General features: G+C 35.1%; 2 protein-coding genes across 5 annotated transcripts in view; one reads left to right on the forward strand and one right to left on the reverse strand.

Moving 5' to 3' along the window:
• The window catches only part of LOC308703378 (polycomb protein SCMH1), a 47,047-nt gene extending 28,044 nt beyond the window's left edge, over positions 1-19,003 (reverse strand). For 2 of the 3 annotated variants that reach the window (XM_081386816.1, XM_081386815.1), the window contains exons 1-8: positions 18,933-18,984; positions 17,175-17,225; positions 12,327-12,397; positions 10,763-10,831; positions 10,482-10,558; positions 8,145-8,379; positions 6,970-7,058; positions 6,635-6,878 (exon numbers count right to left, since the gene is read on the reverse strand). In XM_081386816.1, the coding sequence (XP_081242942.1) occupies positions 6,635-6,878; positions 6,970-7,058; positions 8,145-8,379; positions 10,482-10,558; positions 10,763-10,831; positions 12,327-12,397; positions 17,175-17,209 (820 nt within the window). In that variant the 5' untranslated portion in view covers positions 17,210-17,225; positions 18,933-18,984. Of the gene's footprint in view, positions 1-6,634; positions 6,879-6,969; positions 7,059-8,144; positions 8,380-10,481; positions 10,559-10,762; positions 10,832-12,326; positions 12,398-17,174; positions 17,226-18,932 lie in introns of all 3 variants that reach the window. The other variant, XM_081386817.1, reaches the window with a different exon arrangement.
• A 3,343-nt stretch (positions 19,004-22,346) lies between these two features.
• LOC308703376 (cyclin-dependent kinase-like 5) overlaps positions 22,347-24,845 on the forward strand; it is a 71,132-nt gene continuing 68,633 nt past the window's right edge. For both annotated transcript variants that reach the window (XM_081386812.1, XM_081386813.1), the window contains exon 1: positions 22,347-22,421. The gene's annotated coding sequence lies outside the window, so the exon portion shown is untranslated. The remainder of the gene's footprint in view (positions 22,422-24,845) is intronic.

Genomic DNA, 24,845 nt, shown 5'->3' on the forward strand with positions numbered 1-24,845 from the left:
ACTTCGCCATATTTCTAACATGCAGTTAAACTCAACAAACCTAGTCGGTTCAGATATTTCATGTGTTCTAGCTCAAGCACACCTGGTGCAACTAATGAAGCCCTTGATTAGTAAGACGACACCTGTTTTGCAGATTTGTGCTGTTGTGAGGGATTCTATTCAGGGGGTTGAAAAATTTTGAGACTGAAGAAGACATTAAAAGTTGCATTTTCAGTTGAATTTGGGGAAACCACTTGAAACTCTTGTTGTGTTGAGCTATTTCAATTACTTTTGTTTGATTTGTTCATTGCAATGGGAGTTGAATAATTTAGATTTTAACTGTAATGCCTGGTTCAGATTACACGATTTTGGCACGATCCGTTTGACGTAGGTTGTCGTGGGGATTCGTAAACGACAATGGGCGTCGGGATGCAAGATTCGATCGCTTCATCTCCTATAGTGTGTCATAGTGGGCGACAACCGACATCACGTCTGCGATGCTTCACGACATCGATAAAAAGACTAGAATGTTTAATTTCTTTTTTCGGTCCTCCACGACGGGTTCCGTCAAGAGTGAGTGTATGTGTGTGCGCGCAAGTGAGTGAGTGTGAGTGAGTGAGTGAGTGAGTGAGTGAATGAGTGAGTGAGAGAGTGTGTGTGTGTGAGTGACTGAGTGAGTGAGTGAGTGAGTGAATGAGTGAGTGAGAGAGTGTGTGTGTGTGAGTGAGTGAGTGAGTGAGAGAGAGAGAGTGTGTGTGTGTGTGTGTGTGTGTGTGTGTGTGTGTGTTTGTGTGCGAGTGAGTGTGTGTGCGTGATTGAGAGTGAGTGAGTGAGTGAGTGAGTGAGTGAGTGAGTGAGTGAGTGAGTGAGTGAGAGAGTGTGTGTGTGTGTGTGTGTGTGTGTGTGTGTGTGCGAGTGAGAGAGTGAGCGTGTGAGTGAGTGAGTGAGTGTGTGAGTGAGTGTGCGTGTGAGTGAGCGAGAGTGAGTGAGAGAGTGAGTGAGAGAGTGTGTGTGTGTGGGAGTGAGTGAGTGAGTGTGTGTGCGAGTGACTGAGTGAGTGAGAGTGAGTGAGTGAGTGAGCGAGCGAGAGTGTGAGTGAGTGAGTGAGTGAGTGAAAGACAAAACCTCTCCAAATACAGATTAAGTGACCATGATTTAGAGATAGAGAGAGGAAGACGTAGACTAACATGGACAGAGAGAGAGCAGAGGATCTGTAGACACTGTGACCTACAGCACATCGAGGATGAGGAACACTTTCTGCTCTTCTGCTCCAGATACTCAAGTATAAGAGAAACCTTTCTGCCCAGATTTGAAACCTTGATTCCATCGTTCTTTGAACTGAGCGACACTGAGAAAATGTTCTTCTTACTGGGAGAAGATGATAGTACAGCTGCACTCGCGGCTAAATATGTGTTAGCTATTCACAACGCCAGAGTCAGTTAATTCTCTAGAGAGACCCACTGTATTTATTCATTTATTAGGATAAATTGTGTTTATCAATTTATTTATATTTACTATGCTACATATGACATGATCTATACATATATGTTTTGTTTGTTTGTTTTATTATTTATATATAATATGTTGATGCTTTGGCAACATTGTGTTACACAGTCATGCTAATAAAGCTCATTTGAATTTGAATTTGAATTTGAAAAATTTGAGTGAGAGTGAGTGTGCGTGTGAGTGAGTGTGTGTGTGTGTGTGTGCGTGTGTGTGTGCGAGAGTGAGTGAGTGAGTGAGTGAGTGAGTGAATGAGTGAGTGAGAGTGAGTGTATATATGTGTGCAAGTGAATGTGTGCGTGTGAGACGGCACGCAATGATTGGACGTGTAGTCTAACATGTTTCTTGTCCGACACAAGATTTTAGGAGTCAAATTCGCGTAATCTGAACCAGGCATAAGTGTGTTGGTCTGTGTGATGACGCTGTAACGGCAGTTCTTTGGTCTTTTTTGTAAACACTCTTACCACTTTCCTCTCTTCGCCTGTCCTGTTTCTCTGCTAATTTTCCACCTTTGCTCAGTGTGTTTCTAAGTGTGTGATTTGTTTATTTTCACAGAAACTCTCGAATCCCCCCTGACCCGCACGGATCGCTCGCTAATTATCTCATTTACACATAATTACTTGGATGGGCTACAACCAAAATAAACAGAGCAGGTCATTCCACATTATCCAGATCCAAAACAAATCATTTAAACAAATGTCTGTAATTCACATCACAACATGCAGCGCAGAATTATAAACACTGCAACAGGAGATCCGGCACAGAGTTTTGTATAATTTGGGAAAATTTTCTGCAAAGCACAAACTCAGAATTAACTCCAGCTGCGGCCGAACGAACATTAACGGAAACACGTATATCATGATCTATAACTCATACTGACTCCATTCAAAACACAAGATCTGGCTTAAATCCCAGCTAATTCATGACTTCAGTATGGGTTTTTATTTTGCAAAACATTATAAAACGTCCTGGATTTTGTTTGGTCGAATACGGCACTTCATAAAGTTTCCTAAAGACTGTCATTACTTTTGCGATCCATTCTCGCGAGTTTGAGAATGTTAAAAACAAAATGTTAAACTTCAGTAGCAAAAGTGACGTTACAATTGGCAAGTTCAAATCATGTACTGTATATATACAATACATACTAGATTGCCAGTATGAATTATGAACCTCAAGTCGAAGTCAAATGCAGCCAGTCTCACTGGGAAAGCCTCCAGAACTTTACTAAATACTTCACTGAATAAAGCAACCGTAATTATCATAATTAATCCCTCCTAGTTAGTCCTAATTAAATCATTAGAATTCAGTTTGAGATTGTGTACAGTGAAGGCGGGGGAACTGTGTGGATCGTCATGACAACGAGAATGATTGACAGTTAGGCTGACCAATGTTGTTATTGCTAACTAAATACGTATATTAAAAATGGTTCTCGTTAGCAGAAATAAAGCTCTTATTAGGCCATTAGGCTCTTTATCTAAGCTAAATGATTCTTCTGTTTTGTTTTGTTTTGTTTTAAATTAAATTAAATTTAATGAAATCATATTTTTGTTTCAATCCCAAATGCCAGAGGAGGTTTGAGTTTAGGACAGATGGGAATAGTTATTAGAGTTGAAGTGAATTATGATGTTTTACAGGCTGAAATTGCAGAAAGACACTTTAAAATATAACCAGACATGAGAGGAATTCACAGAAAAAAACATACAGCTGTGATCCGGACTGAAAGAAGAGCGGTCATGTGATCTCATGAGGAGTTTGAGAGAGCTGTTGTGCCCCCTGGTGTTCACACACACCGTTTACAGGTCATCATGAGATTTCTTTGCCTTTATTTAATGGGACAGTGTGTGCTGTTCCTGAACTCCCTGAAACGCCTCCATTGTAGTCTTGAGATTATTCCAGTCACAATATTCCTCATTTAAATAATTCATACGCAGGATAAAGGGGGTCGCGCACCGGACGAGAAGCGCAGCGTCGGGTCTAGCACAACTCGCGGACGCACATTTTTTCAGTTTATGGCCAGCAATATAGTTATGTTTAAGACATTATGAAATTAAGATAATGTCTGTACTATGTTATGATTGTACTGTACAGTTAGATCAAAATAAATAAAACGGATTTCTGTAAATGAATGTGAAACTAAATGCATCTTGCAGCACAGGGTGAAGTCAGCATATACATACTCAATACAGAATATGAATATGAATACAGTATATAATGACAATTTGAGACAAATATAAGGTAAATTTAATATAAAACTATGGACATTGCATTCTGTGGCATGGCAGGATTTTGAACCGGGTCCTGAGCCGAATGGCGCTGTCGGTGTGTGTGCACACTCATAGAAAATAATGTGTTTGAATTTTAAAGACGTGGTGCTGCGCTTCTCGCCCGGTGTGCGACCTCTTTAAAGGGGCGGGGCCTGGATGAGTTAGTCAGTAGTGTGTTAAACTGGCGGTTATGGAAAGGGGCGGGACATTTCCCAAACACACTCGAAGCGCTCGACCAATCACAACACACTGCTCCAGCCGACCAATCAGAGCACAGTGTGCTTTTCAGGAGGAGGGGCTTCATAGAGACAGGAAGTAAACAGAGCGTTACTGACAGACTGGGAAGAGAGGAGCCGCAACAATGGAGAATATGAGGAGAATAATCAACATTCAAGCAGGAAAACCTGTTCTAATAGAGCCTGAACACAACATCAAGACTTTGAGAAAGGGCGTAATAGTTTTTCAACTAATATTTATATTTTACTCCATTTCAGTTATTATTTCAATTACCAATAGTTTTAGATTTAGTTTTAGTAAACAACAACACTGACAGCAAATTGCTAGAAAACAAGTCAAAATTGTGAGATAAAAAGCCTTTTTACCTTTTTTATTTTTTATTCTGTGGCGGAAACAAGCTTCCATACATAACCTATATTTTTTACCGTTCAGAAAGTAAATTGAAATTCAAATGTAGTACTAGAGCTGGGCGATTTTTTCCCCTAAAAAAATCTGAGATTTTTTTATAAAAAACTCGATTTACGATTCGATTCGATTTTTCTCCCCCCATTTAAAACAAAATAACTTTGAACTGTAAATATATTTTAAAAATATATATTTATTGTATTTAATTAAAGTGCATCAACATAAAATTTCAAAGGCAAACCCTTTCTCTAACTGAAGTCACTGTGCAGTGTGCAACAAAGATTGTTAAACATCCAAATTATTTATACTGTATTTGGATTGAGTTAATAAAACAACAAAAAATCCTGAGGTAACTCTTATGCCTGGTTCAGATTACACGATTTTTTTGTCTGTTACGATAGTCACTGTCAGATTACACGATTTTGACTCCTAAAAATCTTGTCATGTCGTGGACAAGAAACATGTCAGACTACACGTTGTTTTCCGACCAGTCATCGCGAGCCGTCTCACACACTCATTCACTCGCACATATAGGCTACACAAGGTCACTCACATAGCCTACACACTCACTCACTCACTCACTCGCACATACACACTCTCTCTCTCTCTCTCTCTCTCTCTCTCACACACACACACACACACACACACACACACACACTCTCGCGCACACACACAGTCACACACACTCACTCGCTCACTCACTCGCGAACACACACTCTCACTCACTCTCCCTCACTCACTCACTCACTCACTCGCGCGCGCGCCGTCGTCGTGGAGGACCGTTAAAACATTAAACATGCTAGTCTTTTTGTCGTGATGTTGTTGCGTTCTACGGAAACCCTGAAGGAAGATTTGGCGAATGCAAAATGTATGTATTGGGAGAAAAAAAAATCTAAAAAATCGATTTTTTGAAAATATGAATCGATTTGACCTACCAACTCGATTTTTAAATCAAATCGATTTTTTTCCCAGCCCTATGTAGTACCTACTCAGACAGTGTGCGATTTCAGACGCACACTTGATGCAAGTAGCACACGACATGACAAAACTAGACAGCTCTAATCATCACTGTTGTCAACACTGCACACCACAACCATCAGCTCGTCATCAGCATGCCACGTGTTTTTACCTAGGATGTAGAGTTCATTTTTTGATATTTAACCTCTAAACTTCAGCATTTGCCGAACTGTGACTTTATATCTCACAATTCTGACTTTATATCAGGCTATTCTGACTTTATATCTCTCAATTCTGACTTTATATCTCTCAATTGTGACTTTATATCTCACTATTCTGACTTTATATCAGGCTATTCTGACTTTATAACACAATTGTGACTTTATATCAGGCTATTCTGACTTTATATCACTCACTTCTGACTTTATAACTCACAATTGTGAGAAAAAAAAAGTCTGAATTGTGAGAAAAAAAGTCGCAATTATCTTTTTAATTTTTTTATTCTGTGGCAGAAACAAGCTTCCATCCGTATGAACATACTTTTTTACCGGTCACGAATCAAATTCAAATTCAACAAGATTTACTTTCAGACTTTGTTTGGACTATAATACTTTTGTGCAATGTGTTTTTACCTAGGTTGTAGAGTTCATTTTTGATATTTAACCTCTAAACTTCAGCATTTGCCGAATTGCGACTTTATATCTCGCTATTCTGACTTTATATCTCACAATTCTGACTTTATATCTCACAATTCTGACTTTATATCTCACAATTCTGACATTATAACACGCAATTGTGATTTTATATCAGGCAATTCTTACTTTATAACGCAATTGCGAGAAATAAAGTTAGAATTGTGAGATAATACTTCGCAATTCTGACTTTATATCTCGCAATTCTGACTTTATATTTCGCAATTCTGACTTTATATCTCACAATTCTGACTTTATATCTCACAATTCTGACTTTATATCTCACAATTCTGACTTTATATCACACAATTCTGACTTTATATCTCACAATTCTGATTTTATTACACAATTGCGATTTTATATCAGTCAATTCTGACTTTATAGCGCAATTGCGAGAAATAAAGTCAGATTTGTGAGATAAAAAGTCGCAATAACTTCTTTTTCTATTTATTCTGTGGTAGAGACAGACTTTGTTTGGACTATAGGCCTAATACTTTTGTGCGATGTGTTTTTACCTAGCGTGTAGAGTTCATGTTTGATATTGAACCTCTAAACGAGTCATTAGTCTGATGAACGAGGTCATCATCGGTCACTCACTGCTGTTGCCGGGCGGCTGTAGCCCGTGTTTAGTGGCGGAGCACCAGCCCACGGGGAAGATGTCCCTGGAGTCGTATCGGCACCAGTAATCGAACGCCCCCCTCCAGCCGTCGAACATCACGAAGATCTCCTCGCCCTTCACCTCGCCGATGGTGGCGGGACAGATCAGGTACGGGTTCTTCTTGTCCACCGCCTCCAGTTTCATCCCGGGCTTGAAGCCGTTCTGGGGCGGCCGCAGGGGCTCCTGATGGAATTACAGAAGACCAGTGTCATCAAAACCTTTTAATGTGATTGCATGATGTAACACCATCATCCGTGTGGATGAGGTTCGCCACCTTTTTGAACGCTGTGGCAGGGGCCATTTCGGCTCCATTCAGGGTCCTCAGGAGAAACATGGGCCATGATGAGGCGTTCATCCTGAAGCCTGAGGAAATCAGAGAGAGAGACGGAATTATTATCCACAATTAATCACATTAAAATAACTACACCTAAAAATATTAAAAAACCTGGTAACACTTTATTTTACAGTGTCCTTGTTACATGTACTTAATAACAGTAAATTATGCATAATTACATGCAACTAACCCTCAACCAAATCCTAATCCTACCCTAACCCTATAGTAAGTACATGTAGTTAATTAATATTACTCAGTACTTAAATATATAATTACACTGTAACAATGACACCTTAAAATAAACTGTAACCAAAAACCTTAACGTTAATTGAAACACTGTAAGCATTAACAGAATTAAAATAGAATATAAAAAACGTTTGTTTCAGTTAGCTGCGAATGTGTGAAGGCAAAATTTCTAATTTGTGGTTAAAGTTGAAGTGATCAAATTAAATAGACTATTAAAAAAATACGGGTTATTTGAGTTAGCTGTGAAGGCACAATTTCTCATTTTCATTTAAAATTAAAGTTGTAGGTTTTGAGCAATCTAAAACACACGGAGGAAGGGTTGCAGTGTGTGAACAACAACAGTTGTGTTTTTTACTACACGTATATGCATGTCAAATATGCATACGTGATGTGTGAATCATGTCAGTAGATCAGTGATGTGTGAGCTTGTATCTACACAGTTATTAAATTACTACAACAAAATACTAAAAAACATTCAAATCAATTGAAATAAAGTAAGCGTTAACAGAAATAAAAAAAATCTAATTTTCGCTTAAAGTTAAAGTAATAAAATTCCTAAAAATAAAATAAAAAGTTATAAAACCTACATAGACATAATTAAACAAAATTACAACAACTTTAACTCAAATGAAAATGTAAAATATAATACAAACTAGTTTAAAATATTAATAGTATAGTAATGATACTCAAATGACACTGGAGAGTTATTAAGCTTTGGTAATGACATGAGACGGACTGTCCCTCCAAAAATAGCCTTATGGAAATGATACGTAGTCAAATCAGCAGTTTTATTTGCCCTCGTGTTGGTCTCATATTAAACATTAACTCTACTGTGATCCGCCGTGGAAGGGAAGTGACATCACCCGTACCCAGTGGCGGTTGCAGCATGTCTCCGTTCTTCTCGCAGGTTCCGATTGGCTGGATATCGGCGGAGTCGACCAATCGCCAGAAGTCGTTGGTGTTGTCGCTGCCGTCCAGACGTAGGCGGAGCCTCACGCCCATCAAGCCCATCACCGTGGCGATGCAGGTGGAGGTGGAGTTACGAGGGTCCCGGGCCTCCAGCTTCATCCCCGCCTTGAAGTCGTTTGAGGGAGGAAACTGAGACTGAGGACACAAACTCAACGTTAACATCCGAAAGAGGGGTTTGGATTTTAATTAACCTGACGTTTATCGCATTTTTGAAACAGCCTTTACACAAAATATTAAAAAATTATATAAAATAGGTTTGCATTTGTGTTTTTTTAGCTGTCAGTGACTGTGTCTGGATGATCAACAAACTCAACGTTAACATCCAAAGAGAATTAACCCTATAAAGCCTGACATATATGAAGAAATTGACCGAAAAAATCTGATTTTTGAAACATCCTTTACAAAAAAATATTGAAAAAATTCTATTAAAAAAGGTTTGCATATGTGTTTTTCAGTTGAACATCATGTTGGAAACATCTAAAAACACTGTGTCTGAATAATCAACCAACTCAACATTAACATCCAAAGAGAATTAACCCTGTAAAGCCTGACATTTATGAAGAAATTGACAGAAAAAATCTGATTTTTGAAACCGCCTTTATACAAAATATACATTTGTAATTACACTGTTGCACTGTTTAGTTCAGCGTCATGTTGGAAACATAAAAAACAATGTCTGGATAATGAACACTCAATATTAACATCCAAAGAGAATTAACCCTGTAAAGCCTGACATTTATAAAGTTATTGACCGAAAAAAATCGCATTTTGAAACAGCCTTTACACAAAATATTAAACAATTCTATAAAAAAGTTTGCATATGTGTTTTTTTTTGTTGAGCATCATGTTGGAAACATATAAAAAACAGTGTCTGGATAACCAACAAACTCAACATTAACATCCAAAGAGAATTAACCCTATAAAGCCTGACATTTATGAAGAAATTGACCGAAAAATCTCATTTTTGAAACAGTTTGTTGAGCCTGTACACAATTAATTTTTTTTATTCTATAAAAAGGTTTGCATATGTGTTTTTAGTTGAGCATCATGTTGGAAACATCAGGCTTTTATGGCTCATTTAGTATGATATAATTAGAATATGAAGGAAACATCTGCTTAGTTTTATTCATAAGCCCAAAATGAGCAATAATATGCTATTTGCTGCAGATGCTGATATTAATATGGACGTGAAATGATGAAATTCTGATGCTTGTAATGTAAATCAATTAGATCTTTATAACAGTATAACAATAAAATGCATATAAATATAAATATCTACCAATAATTTCTTAAGATATTTAAATGCTTAGTTTTATGATCAAAGCTCTGTAGTTTTAAAACATATAATGTAATGCAGTGCAATGATGATTGAGAGATGAACAAATAAACCTTCCTTAAAAGCCTTATGATCATATTTTATGTATTTCATATTTTTTTTAAAAAACAATGTATGAATAATCACGTAAACCGAAGTTGCTTCAGTCCAGTAAGTTCATCTTGAAATATTACTTAATATAAAGGTTATTCTGACATTTAATTTATAAAAATCTAAAGATTTCGCAGCATAAAGACACGAGCTGAATGTGGATGTTTGTACAATTATACTAAAAAAAGTCTAAACTATCAATCAGACGACAGAAGGACTGGAAGAGATAGAGATGCACGATATATGTCGGCCAGCATATGGTCATTTTAATGTTATCGTTATCGGCCCAATAAGAAAATTAGGCCGATATATATTAAAGCTGATAAATAATGTATTATTTCCTTCAGCTGAGACACTTTAGATGTGCACTGTTCAACATGATGGGTTTAAATTGCTTAAAATATGATTGAAATAACATCAGAAAGGAAAATACAGTAAAGTGCAACATGTCTGTTATATCAGCTTCATAAAATATAATGAGAACATTTTAATTGTGTGTTTTGGACATGGATTTTAATGATGAGACTTTTGTTTTTGTAATCAGGCTCTCAAAAATTATATAAAAAATGGATTTAGATTTATCGGCCAATATATCGGTTATCGGCTTTCAAATATAAAGAATTATCGGTTATCGGTATTGGCCAAAATGTTCATATATTTTAATGCATCACTAATTAGGAGATCATGTGCAATTCAATGACGTTTATCAGTCCTATGTGTGTCCTAAAGTAGGCTTTATAGGGTTAATGAGATTTCTAGTACAGAACGAACAGAGACGTGTCTTTGAAAGGGCCAGTGATGTCACTCTGACCTGTCTGAAGCAGCTGGGGGGGGCGGGGACTGATGAGGTCTCCTTTAAATACTCCTCCCACGAGAAGGACTCGGTCACTGCAGCAGAGAAACACACACATCATCATCATCATCATCATCACAGAACGTCTCCGTTGACTTTGTATTGCGAGAAGCTTCCTGTCATTTTTTTACGCAATACAAAGTCAATGGAGACGGTTGGATTGTTTTTTAGATTGTCTCTATGCTGATCCCAGGTCAGACTCAGAGTGTGTGTGTGTGTGTGTGTGTGTGTGTCGTTACCTTTGACGGGTCCAGGACCTGTGAGAGACATGCTCCTGCCCGCTTTATCCTTCTTACTGTCTTTGTGATCTGCAGAGGAACGACACCAATGTCACGAAGAACATTTCTGATTATACTCTTCTTGAAATGTAAGTGTTGAGTTGTTTTCAGGGTGAGGTAACACTTTACAGTGAGGTCTCATTTATTAAGTAAGCAATACGGTACTGGAGGCTGTGCTTTTATAAAACGGTTACCACACAATACAAATATTAAAGCCAAAAAACATGCATCAATGCAACTCTCATGAAGTAAAATCACTAAAAGTCTTCCTTCCACTGGAAAAAATAGTCCCACCCTGACCGTGAACAGCAACAGAAGTTACATACATTATTTCGCCAATAGATGGAGACAAACACCGTGTCCTAACCAGACGCGATGCGATAAGATTCCAGCGACAAATAATCTGTCTGTCCACACTAGACGCGACTACGAGATGCGTCAAAATCAATCAAAACCCACAGCCAATCAGAACAGCGTGTGGGCGGAGTCAGACAATCAGAACAGTGTGTGGGCGGAGTCAGACAATCAGATCAGCGTCTGGGCGGAGTCAGCCAATCAGAACAGCGTGTGGGCGGAGTCAGCCAATCAGAACAGTGTGTGGGCGGAGTCAGCCAATCAGAACAGCGTCTGGACGGAGTCAGCCAATCAGAACAGCGTCTGGGCGGAGTCAGCCAATCAGAACAGCGTCTGGGCGGAGTCAGCCAATCAGAACAGCGTGTGGGCGGAGTCAGCCAATCAGAACAGCGTGTGGGCGGAGTCAGCCAATCAGAACAGCGTCTGGGCGGAGTCAGACAATCAGAACAGTGTGTGGGCGGAGTCAGCCAATCAGAACAGTGTATGGGCGGAGTCAGCCAATCAGAACAGCATGTGGGCGGAGTCAGCCAATCAGAACAGCGTCTGGGCGGAGTCAGTCAATCAGAACAGTGTGTGGGCAGAGTCAGCCAATCAGAACAGTGTATGGGCGGAGTCTCGCAGCACCAGAGAGTAATCTTGACGGCACTCGCAAGAAAATGGATAAGCAGCTACATAATCAAATTCACAAATATTACACCATTTAAACATTATTCAAATACACAGGCTACTGAGTTACTAAAACAATCTTTGTCAAAGAATACACTTGTTTGTTCACAGTTTGAACGTTCTTGTTTCCATTTGTTTAATTTCAAGATCTGAGGTGAATTATCCATTGTTGCTTTTACAGCCTCAAAACTAAATGATATTCAGAGTCACATTACACGCTTTTAACATTAAATAAAGCACATAAACAGTCCCTGAGATTATCATTAGTTATACTACGTGACTGTTGAATGCTTGAATCTGATTGGCTGACGAACGTTTAAGGTGTGCAATTATTTTTAGGGAAACGCACGGCTAAAGTAGTTCCAGGTCTTGACCGCATTACAGCTCCATATCACTTCGCCACATGATTTCAGTTATTGCAAAGGTCCTTACAGCCGACAACAGCAGAAGAACCAAAACCCACAATGATACTGACCAAGCAAATAAATGTGTGTGTGTATTTTACCTTTCAGTAGCGTTCGGCCCATGTTGACCATTAACTCTGGTGAGATTCCTGAAGAGATCCGAGCGCTCGACCTGAGAGAGACACACAAACACATGCAGATTTGTCAAATGGACATCTTTGTGCATTTATTCAATCAAAAATACAGTATAATTGTGAAATATTATTCTAATGTAAAACAGCTGTTTTCTATGTGAATATATAGTAAAGTGTAATTTATTCCTGTGATCAAAGCTGAATTTTCAGCATCATTACTCCTGTCTTCAGTGTCACATGATCCTTCAGAAATCATTCTAATATGATGATTTGATGCTCAAGAAACATTTATGATTATTATCAATGTTGAAATATGCTGTTTCATATTTAGGTAGACACCATTATAAATGACCATTCATACATTTGGGGTAAGATTAAAAAAATATATTAAAAAATCATCAATTTATTGAGCAAGGTCGCATTAAAACTGATCAAAAGTGACAATAAAGATAATTATAACATTACAAAAGATTCTATTTCAAATAAATGCTGTTTCCATATTAGACTGATTTCTGAAGTATCATGTGACAATGAAGACATAAGAAATTATGACTGCATTCAAAATCAAGACAGAACCAACCAAATTTTAATAACTGATTATGCTGTCAAATGCTTTTTCCTATGAGCTTTTTGTTTTTGTATAAGTAAAATAACTTGTAGCAGTAATTTTGTTGCAAATAATTTTGTCAGATTAATACCTCATATTTTGATGGTTTAATCAAACTTTTAGGTTCATTAAAACAAAAATCCACTTCAGATGTCACTTTTGGCCACAACTTAATCTTTAGTAAAAATGCATAATTAACCAAATGCCATTTTTATGTTCCTCTTTTTATCAGGTAAAAGATTAAGATCTTGCAGATTCTCAGTTTCATGAGTGTGAGCGTCAAGCTTCCCTCGAATGAGACATGAGACATGAAACACACACACACACACACACACACACACACTCTCTGCTGAATGCAGTCTTGTTCAAGAGCGAAACTTCCCACAGCACACAAACACACTCTTCCTGTCTAAAGCAAAGAAATGAATCTCCCGAACTGAGCGAACACCAGCGGATCGTTCCTGACATGAATATGACGATAATCAAGTGTCTTATTAGATTAGAAATTGAATCCACATGCCGGCAGACAATTATAGACAGAACAAATGAGTTCCTTATTTATGTCAAGCAATTAAGAGTTCATTCCGCTTTGGTCTCATGTGAGCTTCTCGTTCTGTCGTTCATTTGCTCTTTCTGCCGGCATAATCGCTCTCTTTCACTCAGACTCTTCACTAATGTCGTGAGAGGTTTCACTCCTGAGTCTCAGGCCACAGAAGAATCACTGTTTCTGTTCAGGAGCAGCCGCCGTCTCTCTAAACTAAAACCAAATCCATTAAAAACACTCTCAAACCTTCAAACTAAATAAACACTAACTGAAATTAAATAAAATATTTATTAAAACAAACTTAAACTTATTTGATTACAGCTAGCTGGCCAAGGCAGCATTTCTAATTTTTGTTTAGTTAAAGTACTAAAATAAATAAAATTAAATTAAATTAAATTAAAAAAAGAGAAAAAAAACTCACTACAAAGTTGACTATAAATTTAACTTAAATTCACCTGAAAACTACATATAAAAATAAAATTACAAATATTAATAATAAAATATAATAATAGTATGATATTAAAATAACCTTTTCATTACTTCAAATAAATAAAATTTATAAAAAGTAATATAACTAAAACTAAATAAACTACAATTAAAACTAAAACTACAACTTTAAAAAAAACTATAGAGATAGACATTAAAAAACTAATAAAAGTGGCAAAAACACAACAAGAACAAAATTCACATGAAAACAGTACATTTGAAAATAACATAACATTTAAAACATTAATACAAATATAATAACACTATAAATTACATTTTCATTACTTCAAATAAAACAAAAATTACCTGAAATAAAATAGAAAAACTTAAACTTATTTTATTTCAGGCCACATTTATCATTTTCATATAGTTTAACTTGAAGTACTAAAATAACTAAAACTCAAATAAACTTAAACTTAAATAAAAACTATAGACACAACAAAATTACTAAAACTTTAAAAAGGAAGAAAAAAAATCTAATTAAAAATATTAACAAAAACTATAATAATAGTTTATCAATGATCCTAAAATAACACTGTCTCGGACAGACAAAAGGAAAGAGTTTGCAGTGTTTTGTTTGAGTCCCTCAGTCAGAGTTAATAAAACCAGATGAAGTTTAAATGCTTTCTCAAAATCACAAGCTCCAATGTTGGGGAAAAGTCATTTTACAAGCAAATTTAAAGACTTCTGGAGAAGAACTAGTCACTGGACTTGACAAAGTTTGTGAGATTCATGAGTTTTGTTAAGACACTGAACATGACGCTCTCAGGATAGTATTTGATTTAGGATTTACCCTCAAACGAAAATTACACTGAGAGAAAACAAGTAAAATTGACTTAATTTTTCTTTTGCAAGTTTTTGTACTCGTATTTTAAGTAAATTTCACATCTACTAAACTAAGTCATGTAAAAAAATTAACAAAGAGAATAAGTACATTGAGAGTTTGTTGAGTAATTTCTACTTATTCATTTGAAGTTTTTACTTTGAAATACTGTTTTTACTCTTGTGTCAAGTACATTTTCCTCACTCTTTGTAAATTTTCCTCAAACAATGTTAGAACTGAATTAAGCCGTGCTTTTAAAGTGTTACTTAAAGTTACTTTTAAAAATGTCTTGTTACGCTTTGTAAGACAACAATCATAGTTTTTAAGTATGATTGGGTCATTTTGAGTAGAAAATGAACTCCAGATGTCACAAAACCACAAAAGTAACAATTAAACAGTGTAAATACAACTAATAAATAGTGAAAATGCAACCTTATTAATTATTCATGCCCCAGTGCATGATGGGAACACCAGTATCAGAGAGTTACGTGGGTTTTACTTCATTTTATAACTTACTCAACATAAACAATTCCAAGTAAAATATACATATAAGTTAAAGCTTTAATTTCTACAAGATTGAATTGAGTACTAATATAGAATTTTCTGTTTTTTTATTCTTGCCTAAATTCTTGTTTTTAATGTAGAAAAAAAATGACATTTGTTAAATTTTTATTAGTGTAGGCTACATAAAAACAAAGCACTTTATCCTTCATTCGAACACAAACTGTGAATGGATTTATTGGAACAATTTACATTAAAAAAATACATACATTTCACTGCAGAAATGTATGTAAAATGGCAATGTCCAAAAGTTAGGAAAAATTTCAAATGTCACATTTACAATCAAAAAATACTTTTACACACAAATTACCAAGAACCTCGTTCTGCTTTTATTATATGTAAATAGTAATTTAACTATAATAAAGAATAAACTATTTGTTGATAAACAAATCAATAGGCAAAATGACTAACATATTAGTCTGACACAGACTTATTTCAGCTGTTTTGCATCAGGATGAGGAACTTACTGTCAAATGATAGTTTGTGGAAAAACAAAAATATAGAACTGCAAAACGTTTGTTGATTTATCTGATTTATTTTGATTAACTGGACAAAAATCAGATAAAAAGCTCCTAACCCTAACATAAGGAGTCATTATATTCCTGCAACGTTTTTAATAATCAATTATTCTGTTGATCATTTGTTTAAATATTTTGAGAAGAATCATTTAAACAGCACCTAAAACTAACAAAAATCATCTGTAAATCATTCAAACAAAAACTGCATGTAACAATTTACATTAAAAATTGTTTAGTTTGAATGTCATCTGAAAATTCAATTCACCACATCAGTTTGAGTAAAACTGTCCAATATTTAGAATTGAATTTGATGTAAAATTACAGTAAAAATAGTTTTATGAACAAATTACAAAGACACTTGAGAGATCCACTGTGTGCAAAATCTTAAAATGTTTTTAACTTATTAATCTTAGCACTACTTAATACATTAATTAGATTTGACATCAAATATTTTTAATCAATTAATCAATTTTTTTGTTGTTGCAATTTTATAAATAATTTATTAAATATTGAACATAAAGCAAATTACATACACATTATTATATTGAATTACATTAAATATAAAGTAATTAACATTAAAATTACTATTAACATTATAACTAAATAAAGCACAAGTTACAGAGATGAACAAACCTCTCTCCGACTCGCCTACAAAGAGTGTTTATCATAACATATCCCAGCATTCCCTAAGGCATCCCATTCCTGAAACATTTCATCCATAATCATAACATTCCAGCAGCCAGATCTGCCCTCTTATTCACCCGACAGCATCCAGAAATTATTCAAAAACAAAAGCTTTGTTTAATCATTTCATTTTAGAGAACTGCTTTACTAAAATGGTTTGTTCCAATCACCCGCGGCTAAAAAGTGACAGACAGGTGGGTAGGGCTTATTGGCTGATGCAGGTGTCATATGTGTGGTGGGTGGGGCTTATTGGCTGATGCAGGTGTCATATGTGTGGTGGGCGGGGCTTATTGGCTGATGCAGGTGTCGTTGGGTGTGGTGGGCGTGGTTTATTGGCTGATGCAGGTGTCATTGGGTGTGGTGGTCGGGGCTTATTGGCTGATGCAGATATCATTGGGTGTGGTGGGCGGGGCTTATTGGCTGATGCAGATATCATTGGGTGTGGTGGGCGGGGCTTATCTGACTTTCTCTAGCTTTTCATCATTCACAAAAAACAAACACGGTCTCAGCACTCCTTTTTTTTATTTCCATGTTTGATTTCAAGCAGTTTGCATCATACAGCACGTGTTCCTGCCTCAGTGAGAAACAATACCTCTCTCTCTCTCTCTCTCTCTGTGTGTTCTCCATCAGAAGCGCTCTCCATCTTTGAACATGAGACCAAATGAGTATTATATTCAACACAAACAACCTCCACCTGAACAGAATATTAATTACAGCTCTGACACACAGACAAAATACTAAAGAGAAATTTACATCACAAACAAACATCTGCACAAGCCCATTATCTCACATAGATAACATGAACATTTTACAGTGATGTTACTAAATTAAATGTTGAATCTACGAACCAATGTTTAATCTATTAACCACTAAAAACTCACAGCTACTAGTTATTTTTACTATGATAAAAACATGGTAACTTTGCATTTGCCGTCACTGTCACGAAAAAATAACAAGATGAAGATTGTGAAAGTTTCTTACACTGTTTGTATAGTTCATTTATTATTAATTTCTATGTTTTTTCACAATAAATTATGAAAAATGTGATCTCTAATGGTTTATTTTTGACACAAAAACATAATTACGCTACATTTTGAAAAACAAAAACATTAATAATACAGAACAACTTTAACAAGGATTAATACTTTTATAATTTGTAAACATATATTTCATTATTATTATTATATGTAAAAAAAAATATATATATATAAGCAATAACATTTTGTTTTAATTACAAATAATAGTATAACATATAACATTTTATTATTGCATGCATGCTATACTGAATAGCCTATATTTTATTATTGTATATAGTAATTAGTAACAAATAATAACAAATATCAGCCGATGTATGTTCATTTTTAATGTTACAGTTATCGACCCGATTAGAAAATTAGGCCGATATGTTAAAGCACATAAATAACAGAATATTTTCTTCAGCTGAGATACTTCAGATGAATATTATCGGCCAATATACCGATTATCGTTTATAAAATATAAAGAATTATCGGTATCGGCCAAATTTTTCCATTTTGGAGCATCCCTATGTGTAGTAATAACTTAGTAACAAATACACTCATTGTCAAATACTCGTTCAAGTATTGAAATAATGTTTCACATAAACATGTAGGCCTATCATACAGATAACAGTTATTAAGTATGAAAATATTTAGTATCAGAACCACATAGCCTAAATTAAAAACAATGAACAGAATGAATGTAAAAAAGTATTTACTGAGCCAGAACCATGACACTAAAATAATCTAATTTATAACCTAGTATTGAATGATTATTTATTTTTCAAGGCATTTATATGGTACTTCTAGATAATTCAAAGAATACCATAGTAAAAACATGGTAAATTCTGTCGTTCTTTTCAGCACAGCATGTTAGCGTAAACTTTGTAAATGTTATCTGTTGTGTGAACTGTGAAAGTAAGAAGATATATCCACTACTGATATTAAAATAAGATAAATAATGTATCTGAGATTTAAAGATCGCTATCTGAGTGTTTACATACGCCTGAGATTGACATCTGAAATAAAGGAAACGTCATCAGCGATGACGACACACCACTGATCATACACATCATCAACATCATAATGATCATAAGCAACGAAACACAAAACAAACACACGTTATTTTATCAGTCTCGCTCGGATCCACAAATACTTCTGATATAACAACATGAATAATCGCCACTGGCACAGAAAGAGTTGAACATCAGGCAAAACAAACGCCTAAATCATCACATATAGACTTTAAAAAGGCCCTTATTTGTAATCTGGCATAACGATCAAGCGCATTACGTATGCAAGAAAATAAAATAAGTGTAGAAATGTCGACCAACCTTCGCAAATTTGTCGAAATGTAGTCAGAATTCAGCACTTTTCACAGCTCTCTGTCGCCATGTTTGGGGTCAAAACTGCGCATGCGCAGAACCAGACCAGCGCTGCGCGCTCGCTCGCTTTCTCATACGCACACGTTTATTCTGCTGGACATTGTGAAAGCCTTTCATTGAGTTTTTTACTATTAATCTAATATTTAGCCAATCATTACAGTTTGCCTATAAATAATAACATGTTCATTACAGGTCCCATTCTGACGCGTTTTGCCTTTCAGTTAATAAAGACTGAGTACTAAAATAGGCTATATAATAACATTGAAATTGTGTGTGTGTGTGTGTGTGTGTGTGTGTGTGTGTGTGTGTGTGTGTGTGTGTGTGTGTGTGTCTGTGTGTGACTTTTGTCTGTCTAAGATTTCACATAGCCTAATTTTGTGTGTTTGTGTGTCAACTATTTTATTATAAGTTGATTTATAAGTTGTTGTATTGTTCTGTTTGTTGTATTTCTCAGTATTGCACTCATGTCGATTGTGGTTTATCAGATGTAGTTGTGGTGTGTATCTCTTTGACATTATAAGATATAAGGTAAACTAGGGCTTGTTGTACACTTGATGTAGAAACAACTAATCATTGACTTTAAGTCAATTGGGTTGTGAAGGTCAAGATGCTCATTTCCATGAGCTATTCAAAAGAACATAATCATCTGCATTAAAATATTGGGTTACTCCCTAAAAAAGTACTTTTTTATGCATTAATTTTTCTTGGCTGGGCTTGCTTATTGTGTTTTAACACTCTTTCTCACCAAAACTGAAATGAATAAGCCTCATGCTGAAAAAAATATAAATTCATGTCTGTACAGTTTAGGGCGCAGTAAAAAAAAAAAAAAAAACGTTTAGCTGTTCTGCCATTCTGGATTGAAGAAGAATTGGATGCAGGAGAAGAAAGTTCATAACATTCAATAACATTTTTTAAAAATGAAACACAAATGTGGTTTATCTAAAATCATTTTAGCTAATTTTTATTATCAAAGGTCAGCAGCAAAGACACTGGTTACTAAAGTGAGATTAAATGCATAGTATGTAGCTAATAGCTATAATTTAACATTTATGCAGGTTTGGTAATATTCTGGTATTGCATTTCACTGTTTTTATTAATTTTGTGTAACACTGAATCTTTTTTTGTGTGTGTGTGTATGTGATGAGTAAATGCCTACTTACTTTTATTCTAAAACTATTCAATAACGATCATGTTTGCACAGCGAACACGACGCCTGATTTCTCTCAACATGAGGAGGAGAGCTGTCAGTCAATACATGGAAAAACAAAGTTGCATTACTTATTTGAAAAAGTAACTCAGATATTTTGTTGTAAATTTAAAAGTAATGGTTTAACTTGAAAAAGTATCTGATTACGTTATGTAACTGTACCCACAATTCAACTTGATTGTGACGTCACAGCTTAACTCTAGTCTATGATATATTAAAGTCCCCCTGTGGTGAAAATCCCGTTTTTAATGTTGTTTATATGTCTATGTGGTGTTTATAATATTTTTTAAGACAAACCATGTGTAAATTCATAAGTCAACACCATTGCTGAGTATTTTCTCCTTAAAACTCAAAAACACGCTTTGAAATCGCTGGTGTTTCTGACGTCACAAACTACCTTGTAACCAATCAGATCATCGTGTGATCGTCAACCAGTGGATCTCTGAGCTGAGTGAGTGAGTGAGTGGAGGCGGGGCTCATTTGCATATTCATAGAACCGCGCATACTAAATGAGGCGAGGGTGTCGAGTTACATTCAAAATATTTCAAGGCATGAAGAATTTTTTTCAAGGAAAAAACATTGAAATATGTAATTTTGGTGATCAAAGATGATTTTATGGGATAAAATGATTGACTACAGGGGGACTTTAATTACGTTGAGATTTAATCGCATAATACTTGTAGCTATATGTTCACCGTCAACAACAGCTCAAATACCTATATGATTTTACATATTTTCTCCAACAACTTATATGCATAGAATGGTGCATAAAACAAACTGTAAGTAAACATAAGTAAGAAAGAAATACTTTCAAAGCTAGCGAAATTACCCCTACCTTTAAGACTGCTCATAATTCTGTGTAAAGACGTAAATGCCACACTTTTGACCCACTTCAGCCCGTAGTATCAAAGCACACAGCTGTAAGTGCTGTGTAAATGCATTCATGCATGTAACAGCCTGTGTAGAAACACCTAAACGCCACTTCAGAAGTGCTTCTGTTCCACTGAGGCTCATCCAGGCTAATCCATTCTGAACGGTTCCAGTCTTTTATTTTATTTATTTTGTCTTCCAAAACCAGATGCTGAGACACACTGGATTTAAAATAGCATCACAGTCAAAGGCCAGAAATGAAAGTAGATTAAAACTCTTAAAATCTAACATTTACTAAAAATAGTTATTATAGACTATTTTAATTCCAGAATCAGTCCCGGTGTACACATCTGTGAATTACAGAAAATGCATTGTTTTTCTACAGAAGTATTTTTTTTTTATTTTTTAGAAAATGTTTCAAATTATTTTATCAATCTGAACCGTCTGTCATCTTTGAAAAGAATCACTGTCCTTCATATATCCACTAGGTGGTGTGAGTGATTTGATCTGAAGGCGCAAATACACGAACAGGTGAAATTTATGGCAATCCATAACCAATATAAACCAGTGCTTTCATGCATTTTTAAAAATGTATATAATATATGAATTGAACACTAATGATAATAATAGTAGGCCTTCATGTTTTTTGATCATCAAATCATCATATTATAGCCTACTGATTTCTGAGGGATCATGTGACACTGAAGACTGGAGTAATGATGATGAAAATTCAGCTTTGATCACAGGAATAAATGACAGTTTAACAAATATTCACATAGAAAACTGTTATATTAAATTATAATAATATTTCACAATATTACTGTTTTTACTGTATTTGACAAACAGGTTTATATATAGGATCCTACTGTATATACATATATATTCATTTACAAATCTAAATTCACTGAAATGTGAAAACCTCTAAATAAATGTTATTATATGACATTACATTATATTGCATTACATTATATTATATTACAGTAGGCTACTATATTATAATATAATATTATATTACATTACATTAGCCCACATTACATTACATTATTATATTATATTATATTATATTATATTATATTATATTATATTATATTATATTATATTATATTATATTATATTATATTATATTATATTATATTATATTATATTATATTATTTCCACGACCACATCGAGCTACTGGTCTCCTGATTGGTGAATATCCCACGAAGGGGCGTGTCTGTGACTAGCGTCAGTCATCGGAATCGTCTCCACTGACGCCAGTCTGAAACTGTTGCTGTTGTCGCGGGTGGGTTGATGAGGTTCACATACATCAGTGCATTTGAGGATGTGAGTGTTTTATACCGCGTCCTGGTCTCCGGAACGCGTAAGTAAACACGACTCGTTTTTCTGATTCCCTTCGATTTATTATTATTATTTGAGTGTTATCATGCGTGGTTTGACTGCAGCACTTTGGCATGCTGTTGTACTGCGGCTCTGAGAGTGTTGTGGTATTCTGTGTCATAATTACAGTCTGTCAGGGCTGATGTGGGTGAAGTGCGTGGTTCAGATCCGTGTTTCTATGTGCGCGTGACTCCCACGCAACGCGAACCCGCTCAATGCGACGCAGAGACACAGAAACACACGCAAACCGCGAGCAGGAACACGAGATGCGTGACTGAGGCTGGCAGTGCATACATGACCGGTGCATTAGTCATATATGAACATATGAGCACATCAGCACATAGGTACTGTCATGTTTACACTCTTAAATCACTGTACTGCTGTTGCATGTCATTTACTTCAAAACAGGGTGATTTCTCAATTATCGGTTCTTAAATACTCCTAAAACACTCTCACAAGTGAAGTGAATTTGGTTACTACAGTACACTCTTAAAAATACTATTGACATCTGTGGATACATGAACAATCTTTAAAGGGAACAGTTCACCCAAAAATGCTTTAATGTGAATAAAAGCCTGAATTAAATCTAATTTTACTTAAAAACAGGATGTTTTTTCATTTATTGGTACTTAAATACTTCTAAAACACTCTCACAAGTGAAGTGAATTTGTTTACAGCACACTCTTAAAAATAGTAGTTCATTATTGGCATCTATGGATCCATGAACAATCTTTAAAGGGGATAGTTCCCCCAAAAATGCTTAAATGTGAATAAAAGCCTAAATTAAATCTCATTTTACTTCAAAACAGGGTGTTTTTTTCAATTACTGGTACTTAAATTCTCAAACACTCTCACAAGTTAAGTAGAATTGTTTACTACAGTAGACTCAAATAATGCTTCATTATTGGCATCTATGGATCCATGAACAATCTTTAAAGGGATAGTTCACCCAAAAAGTCTTAAATGTGAATAAAAGCCTAAATTAAATCTGTTCATCATATAAAGCGATTGAGTTTCTTCAGAAAATTGAGTAACCGTTCAATTCATGCATGTTAGTTTTACGATCTCTTTATGAACTTTTTTGAAGCATTAAAGTGGTAGTTGCGTAGCTGTCAGTGGAGGGACAGAGAGTCTTATGGGTTTGGAGCAACATGAGGGCGAGTAAATAATGACAGATCTTTCTTTTTTTTCATTTAAAGAATCACAAAAGGTTCTTTATATTGGAAAATGGTTCTTTTAAAATGTCCTTCACACAAGAACTTCTTTAAAGAATTGTTCACTAAAAGGTTCTTTGATGAACCAAAAAAAGGCTCTTCTCTGGCATTACGGCAAAAAAAAATGTAAACATTTTTTATTATACATTTTTATTTTTAAGTGTGTAACAATGTCCATCAGTGAACATACATGTATAATTTTCATTTAAAAAAATGTTTACTCAGACATTTTCCTCAAATCATGTACTGTGTTACTGTTTAGTAACACATATTTTGATGGAAATGACATTTTAAACACTTTTTTGCATAAGAAAACCCTGTCTTGATGAGACTATTTCACAGATAGTATTTTATGTAGCCTAAATGCACATAATTAAATAAAATGTTCTCTTTTTTTTTTTGCATAATTTGACAAAAGTACAGCTGAGGAAATTCAAGATCTTGGATGAGGGTAAAACAATAAAAATCTCCAGATAATAGGAATTTGATGTTTAGAAGTTTATAAGACAGTTTTAATGTGAATTTTATATAAAAAACAAACAAACAAATTATCCACTGGGACATAAAAGTGACCTATATTTAAAAAAATAACACTTTTTAATATCTCTAACTCAAATCTGACATAGTCACACATTTGTCTGCTACTAATTACAGTTGTGTTGTAATCTACTACTACTCTATAATGAATGAGTAGCTGTTCTGTTTACTGCAATGACATCTCTAGTATTCTACAGTAAAGTTTGACGCTTGCAACGCCGAGGTCTTGGGTTCGATCCCCAGGTATTTGCAAAATGTTTACCATGAATGCAATGAAAGTTTTACCACATCTAGACGGTTTCTTCTCACGCATGACAGTGATTTAATAAATATACCTCGTTTGTAACCGGTGTTATGATGAGTAGCTTTGGCCTTCATCATCACGAGTGTTCAGTTTTTGAGGTCACGCTGACCTTGTTTACATGGAAAAGGACAGAAATCATCGTTTCTCTTCAGCTCTTAGAGAATAACTCTCTGTTATAGGCAAAAACTGCATGCATTTAATTGCTAATTTGCGTTAAAAGGTGAAGTGTCTTTTTATTTGGATGTTGAAATACTTTCTTGTATCCAAGCTCAATATGCAACTATAAATAAACCATTCGTAAGTTGATTCCACTGAAAGTGCTTTCAGATCTACGACCAGCCCGAAACTACAG

Source organism: Scardinius erythrophthalmus (genome assembly GCF_964197995.2).
Source record: "Scardinius erythrophthalmus genome assembly, chromosome: 15".
Taxonomy (NCBI): domain Eukaryota; kingdom Metazoa; phylum Chordata; class Actinopteri; order Cypriniformes; family Leuciscidae; genus Scardinius; species Scardinius erythrophthalmus.